Source organism: Poeciliopsis prolifica, unplaced genomic scaffold, assembly GCF_027474105.1.
Source record: "Poeciliopsis prolifica strain line A6 unplaced genomic scaffold, Auburn_PproV2 SCAFFOLD013, whole genome shotgun sequence".
NCBI lineage: Eukaryota > Metazoa > Chordata > Actinopteri > Cyprinodontiformes > Poeciliidae > Poeciliopsis > Poeciliopsis prolifica.
Window position 1 is genome coordinate 9,759,813 of NW_026562388.1, and position 26,402 is coordinate 9,786,214.

Below are 26,402 nucleotides of genomic sequence, written 5' to 3' on the forward strand. Positions count from 1 at the left end.
TGGAGCCATTTTCAAATACTGAAAACATGTAATGATTTTCCTACCAAAAATACTGCAAGAGTGAATCTCACAACATTCAAGTACTGCATGCTCCAGTTGCTTCATTTCATGTTGGTGGTTATAATTGATGAGTTAAAAATGGCATCTATAGGAGAGCAACAATAAAAATAAAAATACTGCAGACCAAAAACAAGAGCTCTGACTTTTCCCAAATGACCGAGATCATCTAAAATAGCAATTCAGAAAACGAGCATACTTGCAGTCAAATAGGATAACTGTACATGTGATAGAAGTGGTTAATACCAAGAGTGGTGCAACTAGTTAGGTTTGGAGAGCAGATGTATTTTGACATGTCCACCCACCTTAATCAGGTTAACTTTGTTAAATGTATGTAATGATGTGAATTGCAGAAAATCTGTAAGGGAGGCAATAGTTTCGCAGCACTCATGGTAGAGAAATTAAAATCACACAATTTGTTTCAGTGTTTAATTTTCATTATAAATGATTATATCCTCCATTTCAGCCTCTAAAACCAGTTTGAACAAAAATAAGTTGGAACTGTGAGTGGAAAGCATCGCTCCCACCATCAGTAACGAAAAGCAGCATGAAATGGGCTTCATAATGACTTTCTGATTTGACAAATGACTGCAAATTTAAACAATATACTTTGCATTGCGTGAAATCCTCTCGAGGGAAGTCAGATGAAACGTCAGAAATAACTTAATATAGTTTTTTAAACAAATATAATTGGTGTGGAAACTCTTTTGGAAAATATACAGAACTCTGGAACACATCCAAAACTATTAGATATGTTAAATAAACAAAGATGTTATAGAAACACAAATCAGTTCCCAAAGATCCCATTGATACAAGCAAAGACTGAAGCTTTGATTCAGCAGGACATATTTTAAGTGGTGCAGTCACTTGTTGACACTAGAGGGCAGCATACGCCCTCCACATCTTAAGTACCATGAACAAAAGTCCCTCTGGCAAGAAAAATACACATTACTTGCTTTCTCTAAAATGTAAAATGAATGAATTAAAATTAAGACCCACACCATTAACATGAAACTCAAACAACTTTCTAACGCATAAATTCTGAAAACAAGAACCCTATCAATTCAAATCCATTTGTTTCTCAAACAGTTGCATTAAAAAGAAGTCAGTGTTATTTAGTCCTTCCAAGGTCTCCTTCAGGCTTTTGCATTCATGCTGATGATGTCCCGCTCTGAACAGTACCTGCTGTTCCGTTTATTTCCTCTGTGGTATCTGCAGATGAAAAGGGAGGATACAATTAGATTTGTAACATGTGAAAGGGGTTGGACTGTAGCAGTGATGCTGATTTGAATGTCGGCTGTTAAAGCAAGCAGCTCTGGGCGTGACAAAAACTGGTCATTTAAATAGTGTTAAAAAAATATTTCAAAGCATTTATTCCTTCAGGCATAGATCAATAAAACAAGTTGATCTCTTTATTCAAATTGCTCTTACCTTTGAGACCATCTAGCTGTGTTTCCTGTCCTGCAGTTTGCTCCACAGCGTCACTTGTCTCAGCCTCTTTACCTTTTGCTTTCGGTTTCTTCGCTACAGGTGGTGGCACTCTCCCTCCTATCTTTGACTCTCCTTCACTCGTGGAATCGTCCACGTTGTTTTGCACATTTTCCTTCTCTTCTTGCTTTTGCTTCGTCTCAATCACTACCTTCTTGTTGCTTTTGGAGAAGATAAAGCTTGCAGTACTTGTCGGCGATTTAAGGTACTCTCGAGGGGACAAAGGTGAGAGCCGAGAAGAAGAACTCTGTTTTGATCTGGCAGCTGTCCGGAGGCGGATGACCTCTTGTAGGTTCATGGAGCCAGAAGAGGTTGTGGCAGGAGGTGATTTTCTCATTGGAGAGACAACTGTTGGCGAAGCTGCAGTTGAAACTACAACAGACTGAGACAGAGTTGGTGAAGAGGTGGTGGTGGCAGGTGGAGATGAGGAAGTGGGATAGGTCATAATCAGAGATTTTCTGATGGGTTTCTGAGGAGCCTCACTAGTGACAGAAGAGGTTGGGAGCTCTTTGTCAGGGAGCTGTTGGTTCACTGTTGGTTCAGGTTTTGGTTGCTCTTTAGCTTCAAGGGGTTCGGGACTGGTCTTCACAGACTCTTTTGTTGCATCCTTGACCTCTTCAGAGGGTTGAGGGCTGTTGTTGATAGCCTGCAGATTGTCCATCTGCAGAAAAGATGGTGTAGCATCGGATACTGATGATTCGCTTGCAGTCTTGGTGGCTTCAGGGGGTTCAGGGCTGTTGTTAATAGCCTGAAGCATGACTGTCTGCGAAGAGGATGTGGTGGCACTGTACACTGATGCCTCGCCTGAATCCTTGGCAACTTCAGCTGGTTCGGGGCTGTTGTTGATGGACCGAAGCTTTACCTTTTGGAGAAAAGATGGTGTTTCTTCCTCTTTTTCGCCTGTAGAAGTTTCAGTGGGTTCAGGGCTGTTGTTCACAGACCGAAGTTTGACCATCTGCAGAAGTGATGATGTTATTGTAGAAGTAAGGTCCTTCAGGACACCTTTAGAAGAGGCCTGCTCTTGAGTTTCAAGGGGTTCCAGACGATTTTCAAATGAGCGAAGCTTGACCGTTTTCAAGAGGGAAGGGGTGATAACATTCGTCTGTTCTCTACGTACATCAGATGCACAAGCTGTATTTTGGTGTTGGTTTTCTATGCTCAGAGGACCATATTTATGGTTAATGTTCGCAGGAATCTCTGCTGGCAAAGGTGGAGCCAACGGAATGCTAATAGGTTGAGTAGAAGCAATTTCTTCTGCCTCTTTTAGTGGAGAAGCATTTCTGAACTCAGATGGTGGTAAAATTGGTGCCTCCTCACTTCCTGAATGATCAGTCGAAGACTTGAGCAGAGGCTCTATGGGAGGAGGGGGAGGAATACGCTGATGAGGAATTAAAATACTGTTTGGTAGTTCTTTAGTTTCAGGTTTTGGTGGGGTGCTCTTGTCTGGAGGATTTATCTCCTGCTCTGACGGTTGTAGCTGTGTTGATGGGGGTGGAATACTCTGAGGCGCAACATACTTTCTCAGAGGACCTGCCTGTTCAGTGGAGTAAGATGTTTCCTGGGTATATTGAAGAGTAAAGTCTTTAGAAACCTCTGTTGGAAGATGGACTTCTTTAACTGGTGAAGCAGATACTGAAGACTCTTTTGGTGGGACAGAGCCCTTTTCAGTCTCAGTGGTTGGTGGAAGGGGAGCAGTATAGGGCGGGGGTGGAGGGATACCTGGTGATGGAGGCACCTCAATACAATCTCCTTTCACGTCTTGTCTACTAAACACAGCTCCAGGTGATGATTTGCAACCATAACTGTTCCCATTCGGTGGCACCTGAACAGGTGAAATCATTCCCTCCTCACTGAAGAATGGGGGTGGTGGAAGTGGGAAATCTAGCCCCTCTGCTCCGTTGACGCTACCTTGAGCCATTGGTGGAGGAGGCGGAGGCCAGGATGATTCAGGCGAAACAATTTGTACCAATCTGGAAGCCTCAGTGGTCTGTATGGTGCTGAGTTGAAGAGGACCACTCACCGACGAAGAAATATTCATTAATGAAATGGTGGTTAACGTAGCCGTGTTTGTCATTCCCTCTGCAGCTTGGCTGGACGTTTTCTGACCTTTTCTTTCACACTTTTCTATATCCTTCACTAACATCCCATTCAAAATGTCACATTCGCTCTCTTTCTCTTCCTTAACGTTACCTTTCAAATCTTCCTTCTGAGACAATCTTTCAATCTTCTCTTTGTGAATTTCTACATTTAAAATCCCACTTTCTTGAACTTTCTTTGCCTCTAGCGATTCATTTATTGGCTCTACTGTTACCGCCGTGTTCTTGTGTCTTCTTTCTACTGCAAAGCTCTTTACAGATCCTTCTCTAGACACAGAGGGAGACTGTCTCTGTTGTCTCCTGTCCTTTGGATTCTTCTTTATGATGGCAATAGGGTTGTCAGGAGCAGGAGGTCCCAGGAGTAACTCAAATGAACGTTTACTGTGAGCCCATACCTCAGGGGGAGGCGGTGGTGGGGCATGGACTTTGGGTGGGGGAGGGATGTTGAAGAGTTCTCTCAGGGTCTGAACTGAGGGGCTGACGCTGACTGTGTCGTGTTTAGGTTCAGCAATCTCTGTCTGGGTCGAAATGACTGGAGCCAAACTAGAAGAGTTTGGCCCAGAGAATAACTTTTGAAGCTTTGTGAAGAACCCCTTCTTGTCCTTTGGAGATGTGCTGGGAGGCTGTTGTGGGGATGTTCCATCTTGGCTGGAGTATCCACTGGATGGAGACAATAATCGAGTGTGCTTATTCTCTTGAAACTGTTCCTGCTTTTCTTCTGAAGCATCCTTGCGATCTGTTGCTGGAGCCTTTTTTGAATCCTCTGTCTTTGGTGCCAACAGCTGAGATTTCTTTGAAGCAAATAATGTGGAACCTGCAGAGTCATCCAGAGAGCTGGTATCTCCGTGATAACCAGGGCTGTCTACACAGGAGGAGGGCAATGGGGATGATACAGGTTTATGGTTTTTCTTTTCCTCGCTAGGGGCTGATGGTTCTGTTGGAAGCTCTACCAGATCCTGTGATCGCCGTTTCACTTTGCTGTGAAGGGAATAGGAGCGACTTGGAGGAGGTGGAGCTCGTTTGGACTTAATGACAGAGAGGCTACGCACAAACTGCCCGTCTTTCTGATCTCCCTTAATTAGGACCTTGGTGTTGAAGGTGCCATTAGAAGAATTGCTATTGACCTTATAATGCTTAGCAGACGTATCTACATTATGAGGCATTTTTTGCCTGCTGTTGCTGGAGATGGTAGAAGAATCAGACACCAAGGTCTCTGAAGAATCTGAACTGCTGTAACAGGAAGTGTCAGACAGAATAGGACCATTGTAGCGGGAGACAGAGGTAATATTAGAGGAAGTGGTTCTGGATGAAGAAGCTCTAGATGAAGCGCGAGAGGGAGCTGGGCTGGACACCAGCAGGCTCCTCTTGCTGACCGTGCGGACACTGCTGCGACTTCGACTGCGGCTGATTTCCACTACATCAATGGAGGGTGGTAGCACAGCATTAGGAATTATTTTAGACATGTATGCAGCCTGGGGTGACATGGTCATGACTGGGCTAGGGGGCTTTTGTTGGATACTGGATGCAGTAGTCATCCACGGCACAGCCACGGACCGAGGTCTCCGCTCATTTTCAGAAAGAGGAGTGAAACGGCGCAGCAGTGCCAGGTCGTCTCTATGAGCAGCATGGGCAGCATTCAGCTGCGCCACCTTCTCTTTACTAAGTGGATGGATGATGTTTGAGGTTTGAGGGCTGGAACCAAGTTCTTCTGATGATTCTGGCCCAACAGTCAAAGGGCTGTTATCTGTATCGCTGTTGTAAAGCTGTTCTTCATCCAGCCGCTGATTTACCGTCCATCCCACTCTATCCAAGCCTGATGGGAGTACAAAATAATAATAATAATAATTTACAGGCAAGCAACAAAATATTTTATATTGTTTAAAAAATTGGCTGCATACCAAGCTCTTTCTGAACATGTCGTGGAATCCCTGCAACAGTCCTCCGGTGACGTTTTCGTGTTTTGCTTTTTTCTGACTTTTTACCAGAGTTCAGTGGTCTGAATGTTGATGCTGGAAAAGCAAAGGAAAGCAGGAAGCTATATAAAACAGATGCTTTTATCTTCTCAGAATAAGACACAATAAGTTACATTTCCTACCTACACATGACAGATCTGAATACAATAAATCAAACTTCAATAGCTTCTATTGTACTTAAACAAGTTCAATTTATGATGAAACAACTGTTTCTTGTAAAGTGGCTTGAAATTAGTTAAATAATAAAAATGGTACCAAGTCATTTATACCCTTTGCCAATTCAGATGCACATTTCATTCCAACCTATTTGGGGGAAATCGAGTACATTGATTTCCCCCAAATCAATGTACTTACATTGCAGAACAGTTTTTTTTGTCCTCCGAGTTAAAGTTGTTTGATGAATGACTGGGATTAATAACCATTCAAATGCTCAAATTTCACTTACAAGTGAATTAAATTTTGCATTCTCTCAAGATTTTATATCACACCTTACTTAAAATCAGATTGCTTGACCTGCTTTTAAAATTGGACCCACTGAGTATAATGAAATATGACAAGTGATATTAGTCCCCGATAGAATGAAACCTCTGAGCATCTTTAGTGGAAGATATTACCAAGTTGAGTCATATAACCACATTTTGTTGTATTAGGCTATGCCAATTTAGAATAAAAATGTTAACCTTTGGTTAAACTTCATACAAAAACAAACACTGAAAAGGAAGTATAAGCAGGGTAAAAGACAACAAATCCAAGTGTGAAATCTATGGGATGATAAGGAGATAAATACTGTGTATATCACTTTACCTTGCCTGGTGAGTCCAGAGCGGGATGATCTTGCGGATACTGATGACTGTCTCGAGATAACCGAGGATGTGTCAGGAATGGTGCTGTCTGTCACGAACCCTGCACTCTCCCCGTCTGTCTGGACCGTCACAGTCGACTAGGATAAAATGAGATGTAAAAATATATTTAATAGATAATAAAAACATTTCATTTATGTGTGCATAAAATTGCATGCCAAACTTACAACTGTGCTTTCATTATCTTGATACTCCACTCCATTACTGTTTTCTGAAAAAAAAAAAAAAAAAAAAATGTAAAACATATGTTCAGACTCACTGCAAATTTGTATAAGTAACAACATCCCTTCCTTTCAAATTAATCACATCAGAATACCTTCTTCCTGCATCATTTTCAGCCCCTCGAGGGCCTCAGTGTGGAGGTCCTCCATGTACTTGGACCTGCTACTCTCGATAAAGACATTCTCCTGGAACTGTGGGGGAGCTGGAGTCTTGTCATCATCATTCAGCTTTGGAACTCCTTGGATGAAAGAAAAGCAAAAAAGGAAAACCAGATAAGCTCACAATTTGAAACTTCTTTTGACCAAACACTAACGAAACAGAGACCAGAACAGTAAGAAATGAGACGCACATGGATACATGGGAGTAGAAATAATAGGTAGGACTTCAACTTACCTTACGTGTGTAAAAATACTAAGTTTTTTCAATAAATCTATTTCTTGTGAAACCTACTGATATAAAAACTACACAGACTGCAGATAACAATCCAAGTAATATGCGCATTACGTGGTAATGAAGTGTTGGGACACAGGGACTATATATAGAAAACACCAGGTTCAAAAAACATAGAAGGCCTAGAAAACAGCTAAAATCTTTCAGGATTTAGAAAGTAATCCTGCCCCTTACGTGTAATAATCAAACTCTAAAGGCTTAGTCCTAAAAAGATTTTTAATTATCAACACTACACAAGACAAATGTCATGATAGATGTAAGCAAAGATCTCTTTCAAGCCAGTATAACCTGATTGCTATGAACCATACTTAAAACGTATTACTTACAGACATATAGATAAGTCTCATAATCAAAAAATGGAAAACACATAATTTCATCATAAGACAACCAGAACCAGGTATTCCTCACAAGGTTGCTGGCAGAGCAGTCAAAAGACCTTCAGAAAGATTTAATACTTTCCAAGTGTGGCAAGTTCAATTTCTTCTGCTAAAGAAATGTTCATCCTGAAAGACCTGACAGGTCACAGAGAGTGCTGGAACCACACTGGAGAAACCCAACCGTGAGGAAAATATGGATTTATCGCAACAAATATGCAAAGACATTGCCATTTAGAAGTGGGAACATCATAGTGTGGGCCTGTTTTTCCAGCATATAGTTTTGGCAGACTTCATATAACTGAAGGAAGAATGACTAGACAAATTTCCTAAGACGTTCCTGATAAAAATCTGAACAAAATTCCAGGCATGGAACAAAATAAACTTTTAATTTGATTTTTGAAAAAGAAAATGAAATTGATAAGTTGGCAGTTGATAAGAATCTGAACGTTGAACAATAATTCCAAGCAATTCTTGGAGGTTCATCAACCAGAACCTCCAAGAACTGAAGATAGCATGTGAGAAAAAATTAGACTAGTTGGTTTGTAATGGCACCATCTTGAGGGTGCCATTACAAACCAATGGTTTGCTAATTAAACAAACTAATTTCATTATATATGCTCAATACTTATCCCCTGTACCATTCCACTTTCTTACATGTTATTTAAGGACTCATTTGGTTGATTTCTACAGTTGTGTTAAATATTTGATTTTTATTAACACTGTGACCCCACTGAGATCCATTAGCAATAGGTGATCCATAATTCTAGTGTATGTAGACTAATCCCCAATACATCAAAGTATACATCAATAACAAAAAGTAACAAATTTATTTTTATCTTGTACTTCAAAACATTAAACACTCAGATCATCAACCTATCACAAGACCTTTATGCAATCGTGAGAACTGCTCTGCATTTAGCCGCACTACTTCTTTAGATAGACTGGAATTAGCTTAGTGACTGCTGCCAGTTTTCACTTTCATTCTATGTAACAGCATTACAGAAGCTTCTGGGATGCAGAAAACAAAACTGTTTAGTTATTTACAGGTAGGCTTAATTTAAGTTCCTTTTAATGTCTTGAGTAACATTTTAAAAACACAGTTTTTTTTGTTTCTATAAAGGTGATAAATGTTAACATATAACATTCACCTTCTTACCAAAGTCTCCTGATGTAAATTTTGTTGTTTGAAAATGAATAATAAAATACTTTAGATTTCCAGGGAGCAGCAACAAATATCAGACTGCTTCAAAAAGCAAATAAGGCTGTTTTCACTTACCGTTATTCTTCAAAACAGATGGAAAGCAGTTAAAATATAAGCTAAAGTAATTAGTTGAAAGTACCACCATTCTACTTCTTATTTCAGATAAAAAGTGATCCAAAGGTTCAGAGTAAAATATACAAAAATTGTCTTGAAGGACAAAGATATACTTTCAATAAGCAGACTTTTGATCAACAGACGAAGAACATCTCAAAAGCAGTCAGGGTTGTTTTGATGACATTGATGTCATCAGTGAAGGTCCAATAAGAGAGCGACTGGACAGCCAATAGACAACAGAGTCCAGACACTAATCCTCTTTAGCCTAATTCCTGACATAACACCCCTCCATTCACACTTAAACAGATACTCTGACTCTCATTGTTGTTCCTCATCACCTCACCCCTGATTGGTCAGCCAGGAAGCAGATGCTGCTGATGTTGACCTCATTAACAATCTCAGAAAGAGAAAAGCAGGAGTTGTCAAGGCTTAAAAGGTAGAGGGGCATCAAGGTTGCTTAGTGTTTCATCTTTCACTTAAAAATGTAAAACTACATTTAATATTAGGAAAAATGACTATTTTTTTCATTCGTGCAATACAAATAATGTAAGTGAAATTCACATATTATGTAGATCAAATAGATGCTGAATATGCTTTTACACCTAGTAGTTATTATGGCTTACAACTGATGAAGAGTCAATGATAAAACGTAATTGTAACAAACAATAATTAGAAGTTTATTTACCCATAAACCATAACAATAAATAAATGTTTAAAATACTTTAAACATCAAAGTATTTTAAACAATAAATAATAAAGTATTTAAATTCAAATTAGTTTAAGACATACTGAAAATCAACATTTCCTGACTACACTCTTAACAGAAATTTGAACTTCTTTTTTCCCTTTGAGTTCATTTACAGAGATGTAATCTTTGCTGTTTTGCCACAAGATGGAGTAGGTGAACTGAAATCAGTCAAGTGAAGCACACTTAAAAGCATGTTTTCAACAGCAGCCTGCAGGTCCAGAGAAACAGTCAAAAACATGAAAAACAGAATGTTCATTTTTAATTTGACTTGCATGATTTGGAGAGGCACCAAAATCTCCAGAAGCTGTTTCGGTGTTGACAGAACCCTCCAAATTCTGTTAATTTGTTATCTGTAAATTTTACACTGAGTGTGAAGATTTTTCACTTCCTGGTGTGCTGAACAGGCATGACATGGAGGAATGTTTGACATCTGAGCAAATGGAAAACATTCCCATGGTTGTGATCCTAACAAATGAGTCAGACAAAAACACTTCGCAAAGAAATGGACGAGTGGTATCGGTACTTTAAGACAAGAAAAACAAAGCTCTAGTTTAACAGCCTTCTGTCCACATGTGTAAACAGAGAGCTGCTCAGCATGCACAGCTAAGTGAGCCTAGGAAAATCCCTATCCAGTTACCATGACAGGACACAGAACTGGAGACGACTATAGTGATGGGTGGGGCAGGCCTGCTCATCAACACAAGCCCCACACTATCACTCGTCCTTCACTCTGTAATCTTGTCCATATTAATAACACCATCTGTCACTGCTGGATTGTCAGAAACCTGCTTCTGATCATTTATGAACTCAATAAACTCGTGTTTACATCTCAGATTTGGATGTTCATTCTGATGGATTTGAGTGTATGACTATTCCAGTCAAGTTTGGAAGCCAGGAGAAAAAAAAAAAGCAGCTTTGTTAGGATTTATTTGGCATGGAAGTAGACAAATTCAGATGAGATCACAACAAAATAACCAACCATCTGCCTAAACCTTATATTTTGTAACTTGAGAAAGACTAATTGGAACATGTGTTGAATGTGGTGAAATGAGGGAATTGGGGTATAATAACGCCATAATAAATAAAAAAAGCAAACAAACTAAAAATGGAGAACTACTTAAAATTAAATAAAATGTGATTCAAATGAGCATAATGGGAACTGCCATGTTTTTATTAAACTAGCTGGCAAATAATTTTTCCAGCCAGGAAAGAGGGGTGGCCAGATGTTAAAAATCTGTAATGGGCTTTTTAACACATGAATATGACTGGATCTAAACCATTTTATATAGTTCTGGCTGCACATTTAGAGATGTTGTTCTACTGGAAGATTAACCTCTGTCCGAGTCTCAAGTCTTTTGCAGCCTCTAACAAGTTTCACCCAGCATTAACCTGTATTTAGTTCCATTAACTCTAACCTCACTCCCTGTTCCTGCTAAGGAAATGTCAGGTTCAAAGAACCTGACATTTCCACAAAAACCACAAAAAGAAGAGAGAGACAAGAGAGATTCTAGATTTACTTGCAAGGAGAACAGACTTGGGAAAATTTAAGTAGGACTTTTAACAAGCTCTCTCTAACCTGAACTGCAGATCTCTGCATCTCATCTGGAGTTACAATGAACCTCTTGACTAATTTTCTAATAAATGTTCTCTTTGCCTGGCTGGTCAATTTAGCCAACCAGGCAAACCTCCATGTCTTTGGAGGTTTGCAATTTTCCAGCCACAGTGTGCTGCGAGATGTTCAAAGCAACTTTATACCTCACCTGTCGGATATATTCCTTGTTCTTTATGTTATTTTACTATGCTCTACAATCCTTAAAAGCCCTAAAGGAATGGTTGTATTCACACTGAGATTAAATTACGTGAAGGTGAGCTCTATTTACCAATCAGGTGTCTTTTGAAGGGAATTGACTCCAATGGATTTTACTTGGGGTATCAGAGTAAAGAGAGCTGAAGAGAAATGTATTTCATATTTTCAAAATAGAATAGCTAAATTTCTCTTAAACTACTAAATTGAAAAGATATTCAGATGTGCAACAGTGATTCTTTGAGATTAGATACATTTTTAAGACAGAACCAAAAGTTTTCATGGCAGTACGTTACAACAGAAGAAACTCTTCCTGTTCCTTCTGGTTCTGCAACACATCAGTCTTCTGCCAGCAGTGCGGGGGACTCAAAGACAGTCCCCCACTGTTAGCGGTTGTTCCAAAATCCTGAACAACAGCTAAATGCAGCCAATCAGTTTCTCAACAGACCGAATCACAAGTTTTCAGTTTGTCTTGCCGCAGTCAAACTGGTATTGATGTGGGAATGAAGCAAAGTCTCACACATACACACACCTCCGGTCTCTGCCCTAACTTGCTCTTTTACCTTGTTTTGCTAAATCAGGAAGACAACCATGCAAAGATCTTCTTTGCAGTTCTGAGGGTGACATCTGCCAGGTGTTTAAGCCTCAATAATCAGTGCAAACTTAACTAAAGGCTATGTGATCACTGTGGGAAAGGACAGAAGGTGTACCGCTTTTGAAATCAAACTTTGGTAGACATGCATGTTAATGCACCCAGGTCAAACCTTCTCCATCAACTCCTTTCATGGTTTTCATTGAGTCAAATTTAAGAGTCCCAGCTGGAAAACGTGTTGTGAGAAGAACATGGATCCAGGTAACAGATATACCTGCATCATGTGGGGTGTACAGTCACATGCCATGATCAGCATCAGATGACACAATTGATTCCCCAGGAAACCAGGATGTATCAGATTCCTCACAAAATAAACAGTTCCCAAATTAACCCAACGCACACGTCAATGGACGTGTTATCTTCTCAGGCCAATCCATCTGAAACCTCACAGCAAGGTGGGTGAAAACTTATTCCTCACTTTATTTTCAGAACCTTTCAGTCTTTATTTTAAATTTAATTATATTTGAAAATGGTGAGCAGAACAGAAAATATTCAGACCTGCTGCTGCCCGTTTAATGACATTAGTTTGCCAAAAGTCTCTACTATATGTGCGACAGACGATAAAACAAAGTTATAAGTTATACTCAAATTACCACCTCAAGGGGTGTTTGTCTCTGTCAGCCAGGCAATGGCTGTCCAGACTCATACAATAAATGCATTGAAGAGTTGAAAACCTGTCAGAAAAAGTATTAAAAACTTTTTATAGGTGGTTACCGAAAGTAATTTTGGAAGAACTTATACAAAGCTGATCCAACAATAACCTTTAAAGCTTTTTAGGTTTGGGTACCAGTGCAGATTATTAAATGAAGCTACATCACAAAAAGCTACTGTAGCCTACCGTAACTTCTACTTTAAATATGAAACCAGCATTTATTCTGTATATTTTGAACTTCAGACTTGCTCTGAAAACTTCTAAATAGAAAATAAATAATGGTATGGCCCAAAACATCTAATGTTTTTTATGCTCCAGTTTGACACGATGCTGCTTTAAGCTATAAGCTTCCATATAAAACCCTCTGCTTTCACCTCAAGGTAAATACAAAATGATATAAAATAAATATTTATTTTTTTTGAAAATCACAAAATAATCTATTTACGGGAGACGTATAATTTCCCACTGAAACATTTGTCGCAGTTTTTACCAGTGAGTTTTGAGGACCTTTTTAAGTTCTTGAACTTTGGTCAATCATTGCAAAAGCCTTTTTGGCCATTGTATTGATTTAGCTATTTCTCAGTCTGATAAGAGCAACTTTAGACAAAAAACTTTTTGTCTAAAACTTTTCCACGAAGAAGTATGCTGGCAAACATTTCCCTTCTCTGACAATAACCTGTGCAACTGAAGTAACACCACAGTCACATTCTGCATATCTTGACAATGAAACAATGTTTTCATTTCATAAATGATCCCTGTTGCTATTAGCTGGCTTCATTAGAAATGAAACCAAGCACTAACCCAACAAAGAGTGAAGGGAACATGATGCAACAAAACCCTGCTGGCACATTTAGTGGAAGTTAAGATGAACAGCTCCAACTTTTAGCAATCCTCATTATTAAAAGTGACCTAAATATGACTGCATCTCACATGTGGGTGTGGTGGCTCTTCAGCTATTGTTAGAAAATCCTACTTAATGGTCTGAAAACCCGGTCATTGTTGTGAAGCTGTTGCCCAACTGTTTAGGTGACAGATAATCAAAGCCAAACATTTTTTGGGTGTCCACATCATTCTGTCTTTTAGAGTTTTCTTTTGCCTGTTTCTGGTTTTTCAGACAGAAACGAGTCTCAGATATTAAATCTTACTGTGCCAATGCATGAAAAAATAATATTTACAAAATGCATAGCCTTTAAAATAGTATTTTTGTTCTCAAATAAAAAGTAGTCACAAAGCTATGTCAGAAACCATTTCAGCGAATAATTTCCGTCAAAGCGACAGTTAATGAAAGAGGCAGTTGTTTACTTCCCGCCAAGAAACAGAGAGAGCGAAACTATCTCAAGTCAGTTTTCTCAAACCTGTTCTTCTGCTCTTCTTTGTTTTTGTGCCATGTGGAATAACAAAGATGCCTTCTGCTGCTGTATGTTTTGTCTCTGTTTAAGGCAGTGTGGCATTTCAGCCAATTGAACAATTCCATTTCAGCAAGTTTTCATGAAAAGTCCACACAAGAATTCATGGAGATACAGCAGCAAATCCAAGTGATGTTAAAACTGATCAGGATCTAACAGCTTTAAAAGGAAAAGCCTTAAATTTTATGGAGTTTGAAACTTTTGTTGAATCCTGACAAAAAGTTTTAACTAAAGACAGAATTTGTTTGGAGCGCAATGCGTTATCAAAAATCTTCTATTCATAAAATAAGACGTTAGAAGTCATTGGGATGTTTCACTGCATCTGTCTCAAAAGGTAAAGTTCAGATCTGAGAAGCAATGCACAACCAAATTGAGCACAGCCAAACACCGAGTTTTAGCTGCTTGCTTCTGTTTCTCTGATTGGATAAGCTTCATGTGTCATGTTTTTTAGCACTTTGAAAAAAGTCAAATTCAGACAAAAGAAAGTCTGCTGCTACTTATAAAGATGATGCAACTGTTTATGTGCCATCTAGCAGCTTGTGGTGTTAATCAGACAGGAGGATATAATTTTATTTTATTCCAGGAGAATCCTAACAAACAGTTTCTACAGCTCCATGTGTCCCTCTGGTTTAATCAGAAGAAAAACAACAAATGTGCTATATTATTGTGTGGCAGCCATATTGGAAACTGAACAGAACTGAATAGTTTTGCACCTGCCAGCTTTTCCAGTCAGACAAACCTTTGTTGACATTTTTCTTGTATTAATAGCTGCGAAGGCAAAATATCAACCAACTACAAAATGAACAAACTATTTAAAGTAGGAGTCAAGTCCTCAAAAGTCATTATTCTGTAACTCTTGGATGCATTCCTTCTTAATATATATGGCATAAAAGATAATACTTTCTCTTTACTTTCCTAATAAGTGATGAATGAAAATACATCAGCTTTCAAAAGCAGGAAGTGCACTGGGCTGCGGGTTGCAGATCTTATGATAAGATGATACAACACAACTCATTTGTTTCATTATTTAAATTAGAACAAAAAAGTTGTCTGAAAGCAAAACCAGATTCAAATACCACCCATGATCATAAAAACACAAGGCTATATTCATTTAGCCTTGCTGCATCAACTATGATATTCATTTTCTGTTCACATCTTTCCTAAATAAATGAGAAAACAGTTAATGAATAGATTTGTCCTAATATATTGCAGGCACAATCTTTTTCAAAGATAAAGATGGAATCTGTAACTTGTGTCTCCCAGTCATTATAAACTCAGAGGAGTTGGTTTGATTTTTAATCGCTAGGAATCGTTTCTCCGTGCTTTTTCTCATATTTGCAAAACACAATCTGTAATTTCCTCCAAAAACTGCTGTGTAAAAATTTAGCCTTAAAAGCAGCCTAGGAAGCTTTATGTGAGCTTCGATCTGGAGATAATTCAAGAGATGAACTGGTGACTGGAGTGTGATCCTGAAAACTTGCAAGTAAGAAAATGTTTTCTGAAAATCACATTTTTTTTCTTATTAGTGAACGTAATACATAAGTACTAGGTTTCTGTAATAACACTCTTCAGTATGTGTGCTGTTACTGAAAGAATACCAAAAGGTAGACATTTTTGATATCAGTGAGATTTTACGGCATCATGATAGATTAACTACAGAAAAGCAACAACAAAAAGACACTATTTTCTATAGCATGTTGAGACATGTCCAAAGTCCATTAAGGCTGCAAGGGAATGAAAGAGAGCAAGAATTTCAGCAGACAATAGAAAGGATGAACGAAGTACACTAAAACTGAAGTACACTATAATCCCTGTTGAGCTTTCAACTTGTGATTGAACATGCTGGATTTGGATATGCTGACAGATATCTCAGATTTACAAAAACAAAAGATTAGAAATTGTCCAAAAAAAATCTTTTCGGTAAATCTCTATTTTAATCAAGTTTCTATTCAATGCCTATGTGCAATGCTTCCCAAATATCTTACACAAGATTTAGTCAGCGTCAACTGATTTAAAATGCCACTTCTGGGAAGAAAAGCATTTTATCAGATACTAAAAAAAAAAAAAAAGGAAATCAAATTAGCCAGTTCAAAAGGTCTGATCCTGGTATGCAAACTGTAAACAAACTCAATCAAACACAAAGGGCTCAGTTTTCTGGTTTCCTCAAAGAAATATCTAAAAGATCAGGAATGTGAGGAATCTCAGGGAGTGTTTCGATCAAACAGGTGACCTTCAGAACGTATCTAGTCTGGGCTGCAAGACCTAATCAGCTGTTAGCCAGGGTGCTTTTCATTACACTGAAGTCAATTTTTCTTGAAACCAGCAGTACAGAAAAGTCAGGAGAAGGAGGAGAAAAACTTGTTGTGGAGTTTCAAGTTGAGTCAAATGACAGCATGATATGAGCAGCAAATGCATTTTTCATTTTAGCAGTAACTAAAATGAAAAAGAAACTGTAAAGACAATTCATTTTGACTGTTTCAAGATGCAATATGCAACATCAACAGATGAGACTAAGCAGAATCAATGGTTTAACAAAACTAAAGGTTTCAGAAGGTCAGGGCTTATCACAAGGCCTGCTTCTGTTCAGTTTCTCTGATTGGATCAGCTCCAGTTGTCATGTTTACAGAAAAGCTCCACTATAGGAGCAAAGGGTGAGATAAGCCTACAAGGGGTTTGGATGAAAAGGCAAACAAGGAATTCAAAGGAATGATTGAGCAGGTCAAGCTGCTCAATCATGTCCAAGAGAAAATAAAAAATTGAAATATCTGATCTCACTACTGCCATCACTTTTCTCGGTGTGCATGTTGAAGTTAAGATGATGAGATGAACTTTATTGTCCCAAAGGAAATTTGTCTTGGGTACAGACAGTTTTCCTACAGCTCATATCAATACTTAAAGAAGCTTATTGCTAATACTACAGACATATTACTTATTTCACTGTTCTGGCCATAATAAGCCTGAACTTGTATTCGGTCACAATTTATGTGAAGCAGAATCTTCTTTGCCAGCTTAGCTGCTACATATTCGCTGGTGGAGACATTCTGGTTGACTCATATACATCATGTTTATATATCAGTCTCACACACAGCGTCTAAAGTAGATGAACTTCCCGTAACAGACGATAACATGAAGGTTATGTGGTCTGGGAACTGCTGGTTGGATCTTATTTCTGTATGACAATTTTGTTAATATTTCTATTGACCACTTTGACTTATAAAAATCAATATGCATCAAGTGAACTTGAGTGGCTGAGTAAAAATGTGCAAGAATGTCATATTTACCAAAGAAAACAAGAATTCAAAATAAAAAATTAATACATTTAAAAATTGAAATTCAGTCGGTTACAGACATTTTATAGGAATTATTGAATATGTGGACTTAAATTAGTGTGAGATAAATCTAATGCGATGAAACCAAGTTTACTTTAAGACTTTTAACATATAAACTAGGGACATTGAAACTTAAGGTCAAATTACACTAAGCTACTAACTCAGATATTAGCTTATCTGAGTTAGTAGCTTAGTGGGTCTACAGTGCAAAACTGCTCACAAAATGTAAAGTAAATGGGAATTAAAAGAACATGGAGAGGAAACTGAAGATTGAGAAAAAAAAATGGAGGAGAAAATCAATTTTTTAAAGTAATTTGGCCGATGTGTCTCGGAGTCAGAAACATCACAAAACATTTGATCACAAAGTCGAAACTGCAAATCCCTTAGTTACATCGTAGTTTCCCCATATATGCACATGCCTCTTCAGTACAATTGTTGACAGGTACGCGAACCCAGAACCCCGGGTGCCTCCCGTTCCTAACAAACCTGGCATGGCTTTTAATTAACTGGCATTTTGCCTGCCATACCAGGCTTTTAGTGACTAGAAAGCCTTAGCTGGAGGGACTTACTTTTCTGAGCAAATGTTGCACTAAAACATAACTCGGTTCTGTAATAAACTTGCTACTTTGTATTTTAGGAGTTCCTTTCCCCATCAACAGCATCTGTTGTGCTGTGCTTGTTGCCAGCGCTGCTTCAGTGATCATTGCTAAGGGCTCAATCACAGACTACGTTACACATAAATCAAACATTCAAACTTCAAACTCTGTAGTAATAAGCAGCTTGGTTCCCTGAGGCCTGGTGCTTTAAGGTGGAAATGTACATAATTTAGAAAGCATGTCTGGAGGTGTCGTTATACATATGCGTAAATGTTTTTTTTACCTTTTTTGTTTTAGAAAATAAGATCCAAATGAGTGCATGAGCTTAAAAGATTGTGAACTCGGATGGTGTAAGCCTCTAAAATGACCTTGGCAAAGAGGACAAAAGGATCTTATCTCTTCTCAAAGTTTGCTTTCTCAAACAGATTTTTTTTTCCCAATAAAAACAAAGAAACAAAAAAAGAACTGTGCAAAGGTTCTGCAACTGACTCCACAAATGTATGTCTGAATCAGCTTTGACGTCAATGTATTGCATTATCAAAAGAGACGACTAAACAATTCTAAATATTAAAAAAAAGACTGTCTAGATTTTCCTGTGCTGTAGGTTTCATTTGGTGATAGAGACTGAATGACTTTTGGATCACACGGAAATCCCCAGCACCCTCCCCTCTTACGATCTGGGCTTCCACTATGAGAACATGCAGCAAAATAAACGAGTGGAGGCTCCTCCGTCTGCAAAGCAGTGAGCCAGGATCATAAGTGCTGCCAGGCAAACACAAGTAAACAGTCCTGAGAAACTAAACACAGCCTCCAGTTTTGTTGTTTTTTTCTAAGCACACTCAATAACAAGGGAAAGCGAGGCTGTTTTTTTTTTTTTTTTGTTTGAACATGAAGTGTTAGTGTTTCATGTCTTCTGCATTAAAGTGCAATTAATCTGCTACTAGAACTGCAGCTAGAACTGACAGTTCACATTGCAATGGACTCAAAGAAAATTGGTCTCACAAAGAGAAACTGTGCTGGCAAAGAAAAACTTGCTGATATACGAGAGTGGCTCTACAAGCTCCAACATGATCTGCAAAGAGCAGCTCTGGGAAAAGTCAAATGTTGTTGCAACTTTCTAGGTAATTTATGAACACTTCTCTTTAAAACAGGCTCTCTCAAAGCAGGCTTCTACTCACTATTATTTAGAGACACACAATTCTTGTCGTATGTTGTCTCTAGAGGGTAAAGAATGAAGCACTCCTTAGTTAATTTGGCACCAACATTGCAGTAAAGTACACAAAACATCAACAAGATGTACATCTTGTCCTCGGCTTTTAAGGAACACTAAATTCAGGTTAGTAATGGAAGAACAGAGACATTTGCACATCAACGAAGATGATTTGTCAGGCCAAAAGAGGGAGTGGAAGTCAGCATCCAAACATCCTTCCAATGAACAAACACAAATCTCTCTGGGAGACGGCAAAGACAATATTTAAACGGGTTTCCTCTTTTTCTCTTCTCATCTACAATCCCAGTCAAATCAGAATTATTTGGATAGATGCATGAGATTGGTATCTGTTGATTTTTTTTCTGGATCAATTCTGATCAGTGATGGGAAGAAAATAGCGGGAGTTTTTATATAAAAAACTTCATCAACCCTGTGAAATCCTTTAAAAAATAACTCCTAAAATGCTATGGGACAAATTAGTTAATGCATTTATTAAGACAATTTTATAATACTTTTGTTTAAGCATTAATCTAAAATGCTATGTCGATCATGCACTTTTTTTTTTCTTTCATGTCTTATATCTGTAACTAATTTCTGTAATAGAAGCTAAGATAAAATGTGGGAAGTAGCCAGGTGCTGAACTTTAAACGCATGTACTTAGCTGATGACCAGTAAGTTTAATAGCAATAACATTTTAGAAGAAATTCCTGCTCCTCATCAAAAATTTTGTCATTTTCAAACAGTTTAGTGTCAGTGATTGTACAATAAAAAATATTAAGAAATGTAGGTATGGACATGAGAAAAAGATCATCCAATTGAAGAAAATGCTCAGAAGAATTAACAAGCAGAAATTATTTCTTTAGAAGCGAAGAAATCCTCTTAAAAACTGAATGCGAAAGGACCGCAAAGTGTTTCTTCAATAAATAAGACCAGATGTTTGATTGTAATGTCCAAATACAACACTGAGCATTTTGGAGGCATTGAGTCAAAGACACATTTAAGTATTTTAGATCAACTATGACTTGAGCAACCTGCAAGTGACAAATGGCAGCGTTGCTTCTCTGAAGCACAGCCCATCCTCAGAAGAACAGCACCATGCGCTGCAAAAGCATCAGTTTTATCTTCTCCAACTGCAGTGTGACTCTGGCAGGGTTCTCCTTTATTAATCCTTGCATGGAAAACAGAGATGGCTAAATGCCGCTGTGGTGTGTGATTACACACAAGAGGGCTGAATAGCAGGAAGGGCAGAGTGACAGCAGTGTTGTTAGTCAGAACTGTGATCTGAAACCCTCCATCTGTGAGCTTACAAGTTCAGTTTAACTTCTACAGCAAGCTCTAACTAACTTCAATAGTGGATCATTTATCCATCCATACCCTCTACCAGATCCTTTAATAGTAAATGGGGTTAATTAGTTCATTTAAAAACGTTTACTCAGACACCCTAATTAGAGATTCACAGAAGAAGCTTTGCGAGATCTTCTGGTTTTCTTTGCTGTCTGTCAAAGTTTACCATCATGATGACGACAGTACTCACAAGCTCAATTTATGTAAACCTTGTTTTAGTGGGATAACTAAATGAAACAACTGTTCATCATACAATTAAAGTTCAAAGCAGGGTTGGTAATGGAGGTAGTACACTTTAATCCAACAGAAAATGAAGCAATTCCAAAATTATCCCCATTTTTTAAATCACAGTGTAGATCTGTCTGAACTTTAAAAAAGTGGTGTTTTTGATGCTTTTATGAACCAAAAAAATAGGGAATTTAGTTTTGATATACTTAATCTGCCTGTGCTTTACTAATCAACAAATAATTTGGAAAATGAAGATAAAAAGAAAAAAAACTTTAAGTTATATTAAAAGGATGCACCAACCAGAAACTTTGTGACCAATTTCAGCAGAAACTCTAAAATTCTGAGCCTCTGATGATAAAAGAGAACAATAAGATACCTTTTGTCTACTTTCTGGATAAATTAAATGATTTGATGCTAATAAAAAATATGTTAGCAGGAAAACTAAAGTTACAATGCCGTTTCTCAATACAAAACAGTAAAACCTTTAAGTTATGAAAGGAGGCATGATTAAATAAAACATAAAATGTCCCATGCACCGTATCACATTATATTCAACTTTTTCTGTGTTAACTGTGTCTTGAAACACTGACAAGTTAAATTGAACAATTCTTTCACTCTAAAAAAAACCCTGCATCCTGTGGAGTCTCACCATGACCGTTTCCATGTTGATGGCTCTGCTTCCCTGACTTCTGTCCTCCCTTGTGTCCACCATGAGGACCGGAACGATGTCTATCAAGGTCCAGGTCCAGAGGTGGGCCCATACCGTGGTTCTGCCCATTACTGAAGTTGTTCTTCCTCTTCTTTCTCTTAAACCAGCTGAAAGCTCGACCGAAGGTGCGAGTGCGTTTCTTTCGGCCTCTTCTGCTGTGTTTTTCCTGGGCAAAAACATGGATCACGTCTTGGGGAAGCAGCTCCCCAACCCCCAGGGAATCACGATTTGACATGCCGCCTCACGATGGAGCTACGTCCTGAAGGAAAGATAAACATGGAATTGTTTAAAAAATATATAGAAAAAAGAAACCAAACAAAAACATAATAATTTTTACCCTTTTTTTCAAAAAATTTTTTTTAATACACATCTGTTATAATTCAAATCAAGCTACTCAAAAGCTTGTTATCATTCATCTATTCAGTCAGGTGCAGTTTTTCAGTTTGAAGATAATCTTAATCCAGAAGATAATTGAGATGCATGTCTGAGGTAGTGCATGTCTCTGTGGGCAGTATTGAGGCCTGAACAGACCCTCACTCCTTCCTCTGAACCAAACTCCACCGTCCTGCAAACAACAAACTGGCACCGCTCCCTTCATTCCTTAACACAGAGTCATGATTCACAAAGCCACACCCGTAAGCTCATTGCACTTTTACACACAGACTGGGAAGAACTTTAAAAAATAAATAAAAAGAAAGACAAATTAACATCATTGAACAGTTTGCAGATAAGCATTCTTAATGAAGTCTGCATTAAGATTTCTGTGAATTTTCTGTTTCTTGCTTCACTGAACTGTCGTTCTGTTTTTTTTTTATTACAAGTTCGATGATCTCATCCAGCTCCCATTGCTTCCTTCCTCCACCCACCCCTTACCTTTTTATGTGCTCTCAGATGGATTTCCTAGCATTGCTTTAGGGGATCTTAAACTTGGCTTCTCCAAGTTGTGCACTTTGTTTGACACTTGTCATTAAAATTACAGGCTAAATGAAGGAGCCAGGTCTAAAGATGGTAGAAATCAGTATTTGCAAAGCAACAGGTGGTGAAAGGTTGTGTCACAGTTATTAATTCTAAGAGCTTGTAAATGATTTCTGGGCGCTCTCCTGCAGGAAAAAAAACACTTTCTAACTGATGTTTGTGAAATGTAACCAAACATATTTTAGTCTGTGGAATCACTTTGTCGCCACATGACGAGACATGACATCAAACCACAGAAACCTGGATCCTGTTCTCTGGATCAGTTCAGAGTAAGATAACTTTGATGAAGGCATTTTGTAAGAGTTTATTTGTATCCAGCTATGTCTGGTGAGCTCCCTCAATCCTCTCACCAGGAATAAAAAATCTTACATTCATCTCATATTGCAGCAGCTCAGTTTGAAAAATGTAAACAGGTTAGCCACTCCCAGAATGGGGAAGACATTAAAACAAGTGGTTAAAGAAGTGGTGATCTACATAAGCCAAGTAATGAATATGAGGGAAAAAAAGTTTTTTCCATTACGTTTTTCTTTGCTTTAAAAATTGCAACTGTGACAAACAAGGCCAGACAAACAAAAATGTTTATTTAAATACAGTGACTAAAGATAGAAATTAATAAAAACATCTTCACAATCTTCAGCAAAAAGTCAGCAACTGTTAAGACATATTTTTTATGCCAGCTGAGCTGCATGGGAAGCATAGTGGTCCTACCAACAGAAACGTAAACATGTAGAGGTCTTCTTTGTCTATGGGATTAAACTCAAGTCTTTTTGCTTTAGTAAAATAAAGTTTCAATGAGTATTTTTTGGCACAAAATGCTATTTGGGTCTGGTAAAAAACGATAAATATGTGAAAAGGTATTTCATGTTGCCTGTTAAAGCAGAGGAGCTCGACGCTCTGGGCCCATTTCCCTTCCAAAGGCCTTAAACTAGAGAACAGTCACATGTTCTCACATATAGGCAAAAGACATTTTAAATTAAAATCTGGTGAACTAAAATGAGTCGCCGTCTGGTAATTCTGATGAATAATGATCAAAAGCAAATGGCAATCTGCAAAAAATGTACTTTTTTTCTAAGGCGAGCTCAGTCATCAGATCATGATCCAAATTCAGGTCATCTCACATAAAACCTGAAGAGAACTAAGGGGACCCAGGACTATGGATGACCTAAAGCAGTGGTGTCCAAATCTTTTATCACATAGTCCAAAACTGTTGAGTTAAAAGTACTCACAGGGAAAAATTACATATTTTTCATTTATGAAAAAAGCAAAAACTATTTTTACAATTCAATTCTTTTCACGTCATCAACAATAAGCTCATCTCATTTTGTTCTAATGAAACAAAGTAATCAGATTTTTATTGAAAGCGTTCTTTCAATAAAATGATTTTAGATCTTACACATGAAATTACTTTTTACATTTCTCTTTAAACATGGTAGCACAAAAACAGGAAGCAATACCCATACGTTTTGCCATTACTATCTTCATCTAGATATCATGTGTATATTCTCAGCAACAAAAACATTACCTACTCAGACACAAACTCTTTCTCAACAAGATGAATATTTAATGTTGTCTACCTCACATTTTCCATTTTAAGGTTTCAGTTTGTTTCCATCTACTTGTAAAGCTCTGCATAAAATACAAATTTCAACCAATATTTTTTAAACTAACCAGCTGAGCTGGTGAATCAAATTTGTGCCATCCTTGATATATGGGGTCAGGGGCTGCTCCAAAAACTTCCTATTAATGCACTCCTGATCAAATCTGAAATTATTTAACATGCAAGAAGCATTTGCATTCCAATGAGTAACCCCACCAACAGCAAAATGACTCCATCTCTTCTGATGGAAAGTAACATGCCTCTTTCACTGCGTTTTCTCCTGCTCCGAATTACTGTCATTTAGGCATGACTAACATCCACGCATCACTATTTGCAACACTGGCCAATAATCAGACAGCTTTCTCAGGAAAAGACGGTCCTGTTTATTCTCTTATATCCCGCAGGCGGCTGAAAGTCCAACAACTTATTGTGTTACTAACAGAGGAATGAGATCAAGGAGAACTCTGGGTTGTGGCAGAGACCACCCAGAGGACCCCTATCCGTTTAGTCTGGTCTTGAAGAGTTGAGTCATGATACCAATGTTGTGGTTATACAAAAATACCTGAAGATTCCAAGATTTTCAAACAGTCTGCCAGGGTGAGGCACTAAGTTTAAACTTCAAAAAATATCTTTGTTTTTGTTTTTTCTTGTTTTTCACAACTCAATTCGATAACAAGGTTTCAGATTTTCAATGTCATTGTTTTCATATTAGAAAATAAGTTCAAAATGGATTGTTTTCTCAAAACCAGGGCAACTGCTTTCTAATTATAGAACTACATGGTGGCACCAGACAGAACTTAACGTAATGTTCTCAGTTTACAAAGGTTTACAGATAAACTGCAAAACATAAATGCATGACCTTTAAAAACAAACATAAGTTACAGCTAAATTTTTGCGGGTTTCGTGGGCTGACCTCAGTTCTGCAGAGGCATTGATATGACCCAACCTGCTGTTTACTTAGACCTTACTCTTGGACAGACGATTCCACTCTAACCACATAAACCTCAAGTCTCTGTCAATAATACCTGCAACATTGATTCTGACAGCACACAAAGTAGACTTCAGCAGGAAAACAGTGTATCCATGTATTGATCGAGCACATCTGACAGCTACATGCTCTGCGGCTTGAGGACACAAATTCCAGAACACGTCTGCATCTCCTCTCCCTTGGCAGAGACGTCAAGTAAAGTTGAAGAGATGTAAAGCAGCGACACCTGCTTTGCCTTAAGCGAGGCTCTGTTGTACTCATACATGAGTTAATTCAGGATTACATCGCACAGAGGCCTATCCACCACTGACAAAGGATTGTGGAAGGAATGAGAGAGAAGTCGGGGGAACAGATGTCTAAAATAAAAGCACTGTTTTGGTTCTCTAAACCGGCTGAATGGGGAACTTTAATCTCTCCCAAACTGAATGGGCTTGGCTTTACAATTGCACAAGCAATTCCCATTGCTTGTGCAACTGTTTCACATGTTTTCTTCCACTCAACTTTCTCTTAATGCACTTCGATACAGCATTCTGAACAACCAGCCTCTTGAACAATGATTTTTTGCAGCTTCCTCTGGTTGCGCATGATGTTTGTTAAACTACTGTCAAGTCAGCAATCTTCAGCCTGAATGTTCAGGCCGTCAGATAACATTCCTGTAACTTGAAGGGCTATTGAAAGGTTTAGGCCTCTGTTTTCTGTCACATTTAGCTGTTTCAGATCAGACTAATTTAAATTCAAAACAGTTCTCAAAATATTTTATTCATTAAGAGAAGCTATCCAAGTAAAAGTTGCCATTATATGAGAAAGTATTACCCCCTGTTGCTCTACCCATAGACATAACTACTGAACTTTAGCTTTGGGCGTAACCGTTATTGAGACTTTCGGTGTTTGTCAGATTTAAATCGAGATTTTTACTAGGCCAATCCAAATATTCATTGTAGTTTTTCAAGTTATTCAGAGGTATGCTTGCTGATGCTTGACCCAAGTGCACTTAAGCCTAAAGTTATGAACTTTAGGCAACTTATTGTGTTACTAACAGAGGAATGAGATCATTCCTCTGTTAGAAATGCTATGGAATGAAAGTTCATTCCATAGCATTAAATCATCTCCAAACTATGGTGTTTGACCATCTATATGATTGTTTTACAAAATGTACTCGGTGTTTCTCATCTGTTATTGAATTTCTTAAGCACGGCCATGATGTGTTGCATTTTGAGATGTTTTAGGGGACAAAGAAAAAATAAACTTTAGCCAACAATTAAACTTCAGCTAGCTAATTTTGTTAATCATAGTTATTTCATAACTGGTCAACACTGCAAAGAATAA

The 26,402-nt window shown here is 38.1% G+C and overlaps 1 protein-coding gene across 1 annotated transcript in view; it reads right to left on the reverse strand.

The window, feature by feature from the left end:
- Positions 1-472: 472 nt before the first annotated feature.
- The window catches only part of LOC129365279 (uncharacterized protein KIAA1522 homolog), a 30,840-nt gene continuing 4,910 nt past the window's right edge, over positions 473-26,402 (reverse strand). Inside the window, exons 2-8 of the mRNA XM_055038402.1 lie at positions 21,457-21,775; positions 6,791-6,934; positions 6,642-6,685; positions 6,419-6,554; positions 5,540-5,650; positions 1,489-5,454; positions 473-1,269 (exon numbers count right to left, since the gene is read on the reverse strand). Coding sequence (XP_054894377.1) covers positions 1,208-1,269; positions 1,489-5,454; positions 5,540-5,650; positions 6,419-6,554; positions 6,642-6,685; positions 6,791-6,934; positions 21,457-21,751 — 4,758 coding nt within the window. The 5' untranslated portion in view covers positions 21,752-21,775 and the 3' untranslated portion in view covers positions 473-1,207. The remainder of the gene's footprint in view (positions 1,270-1,488; positions 5,455-5,539; positions 5,651-6,418; positions 6,555-6,641; positions 6,686-6,790; positions 6,935-21,456; positions 21,776-26,402) is intronic.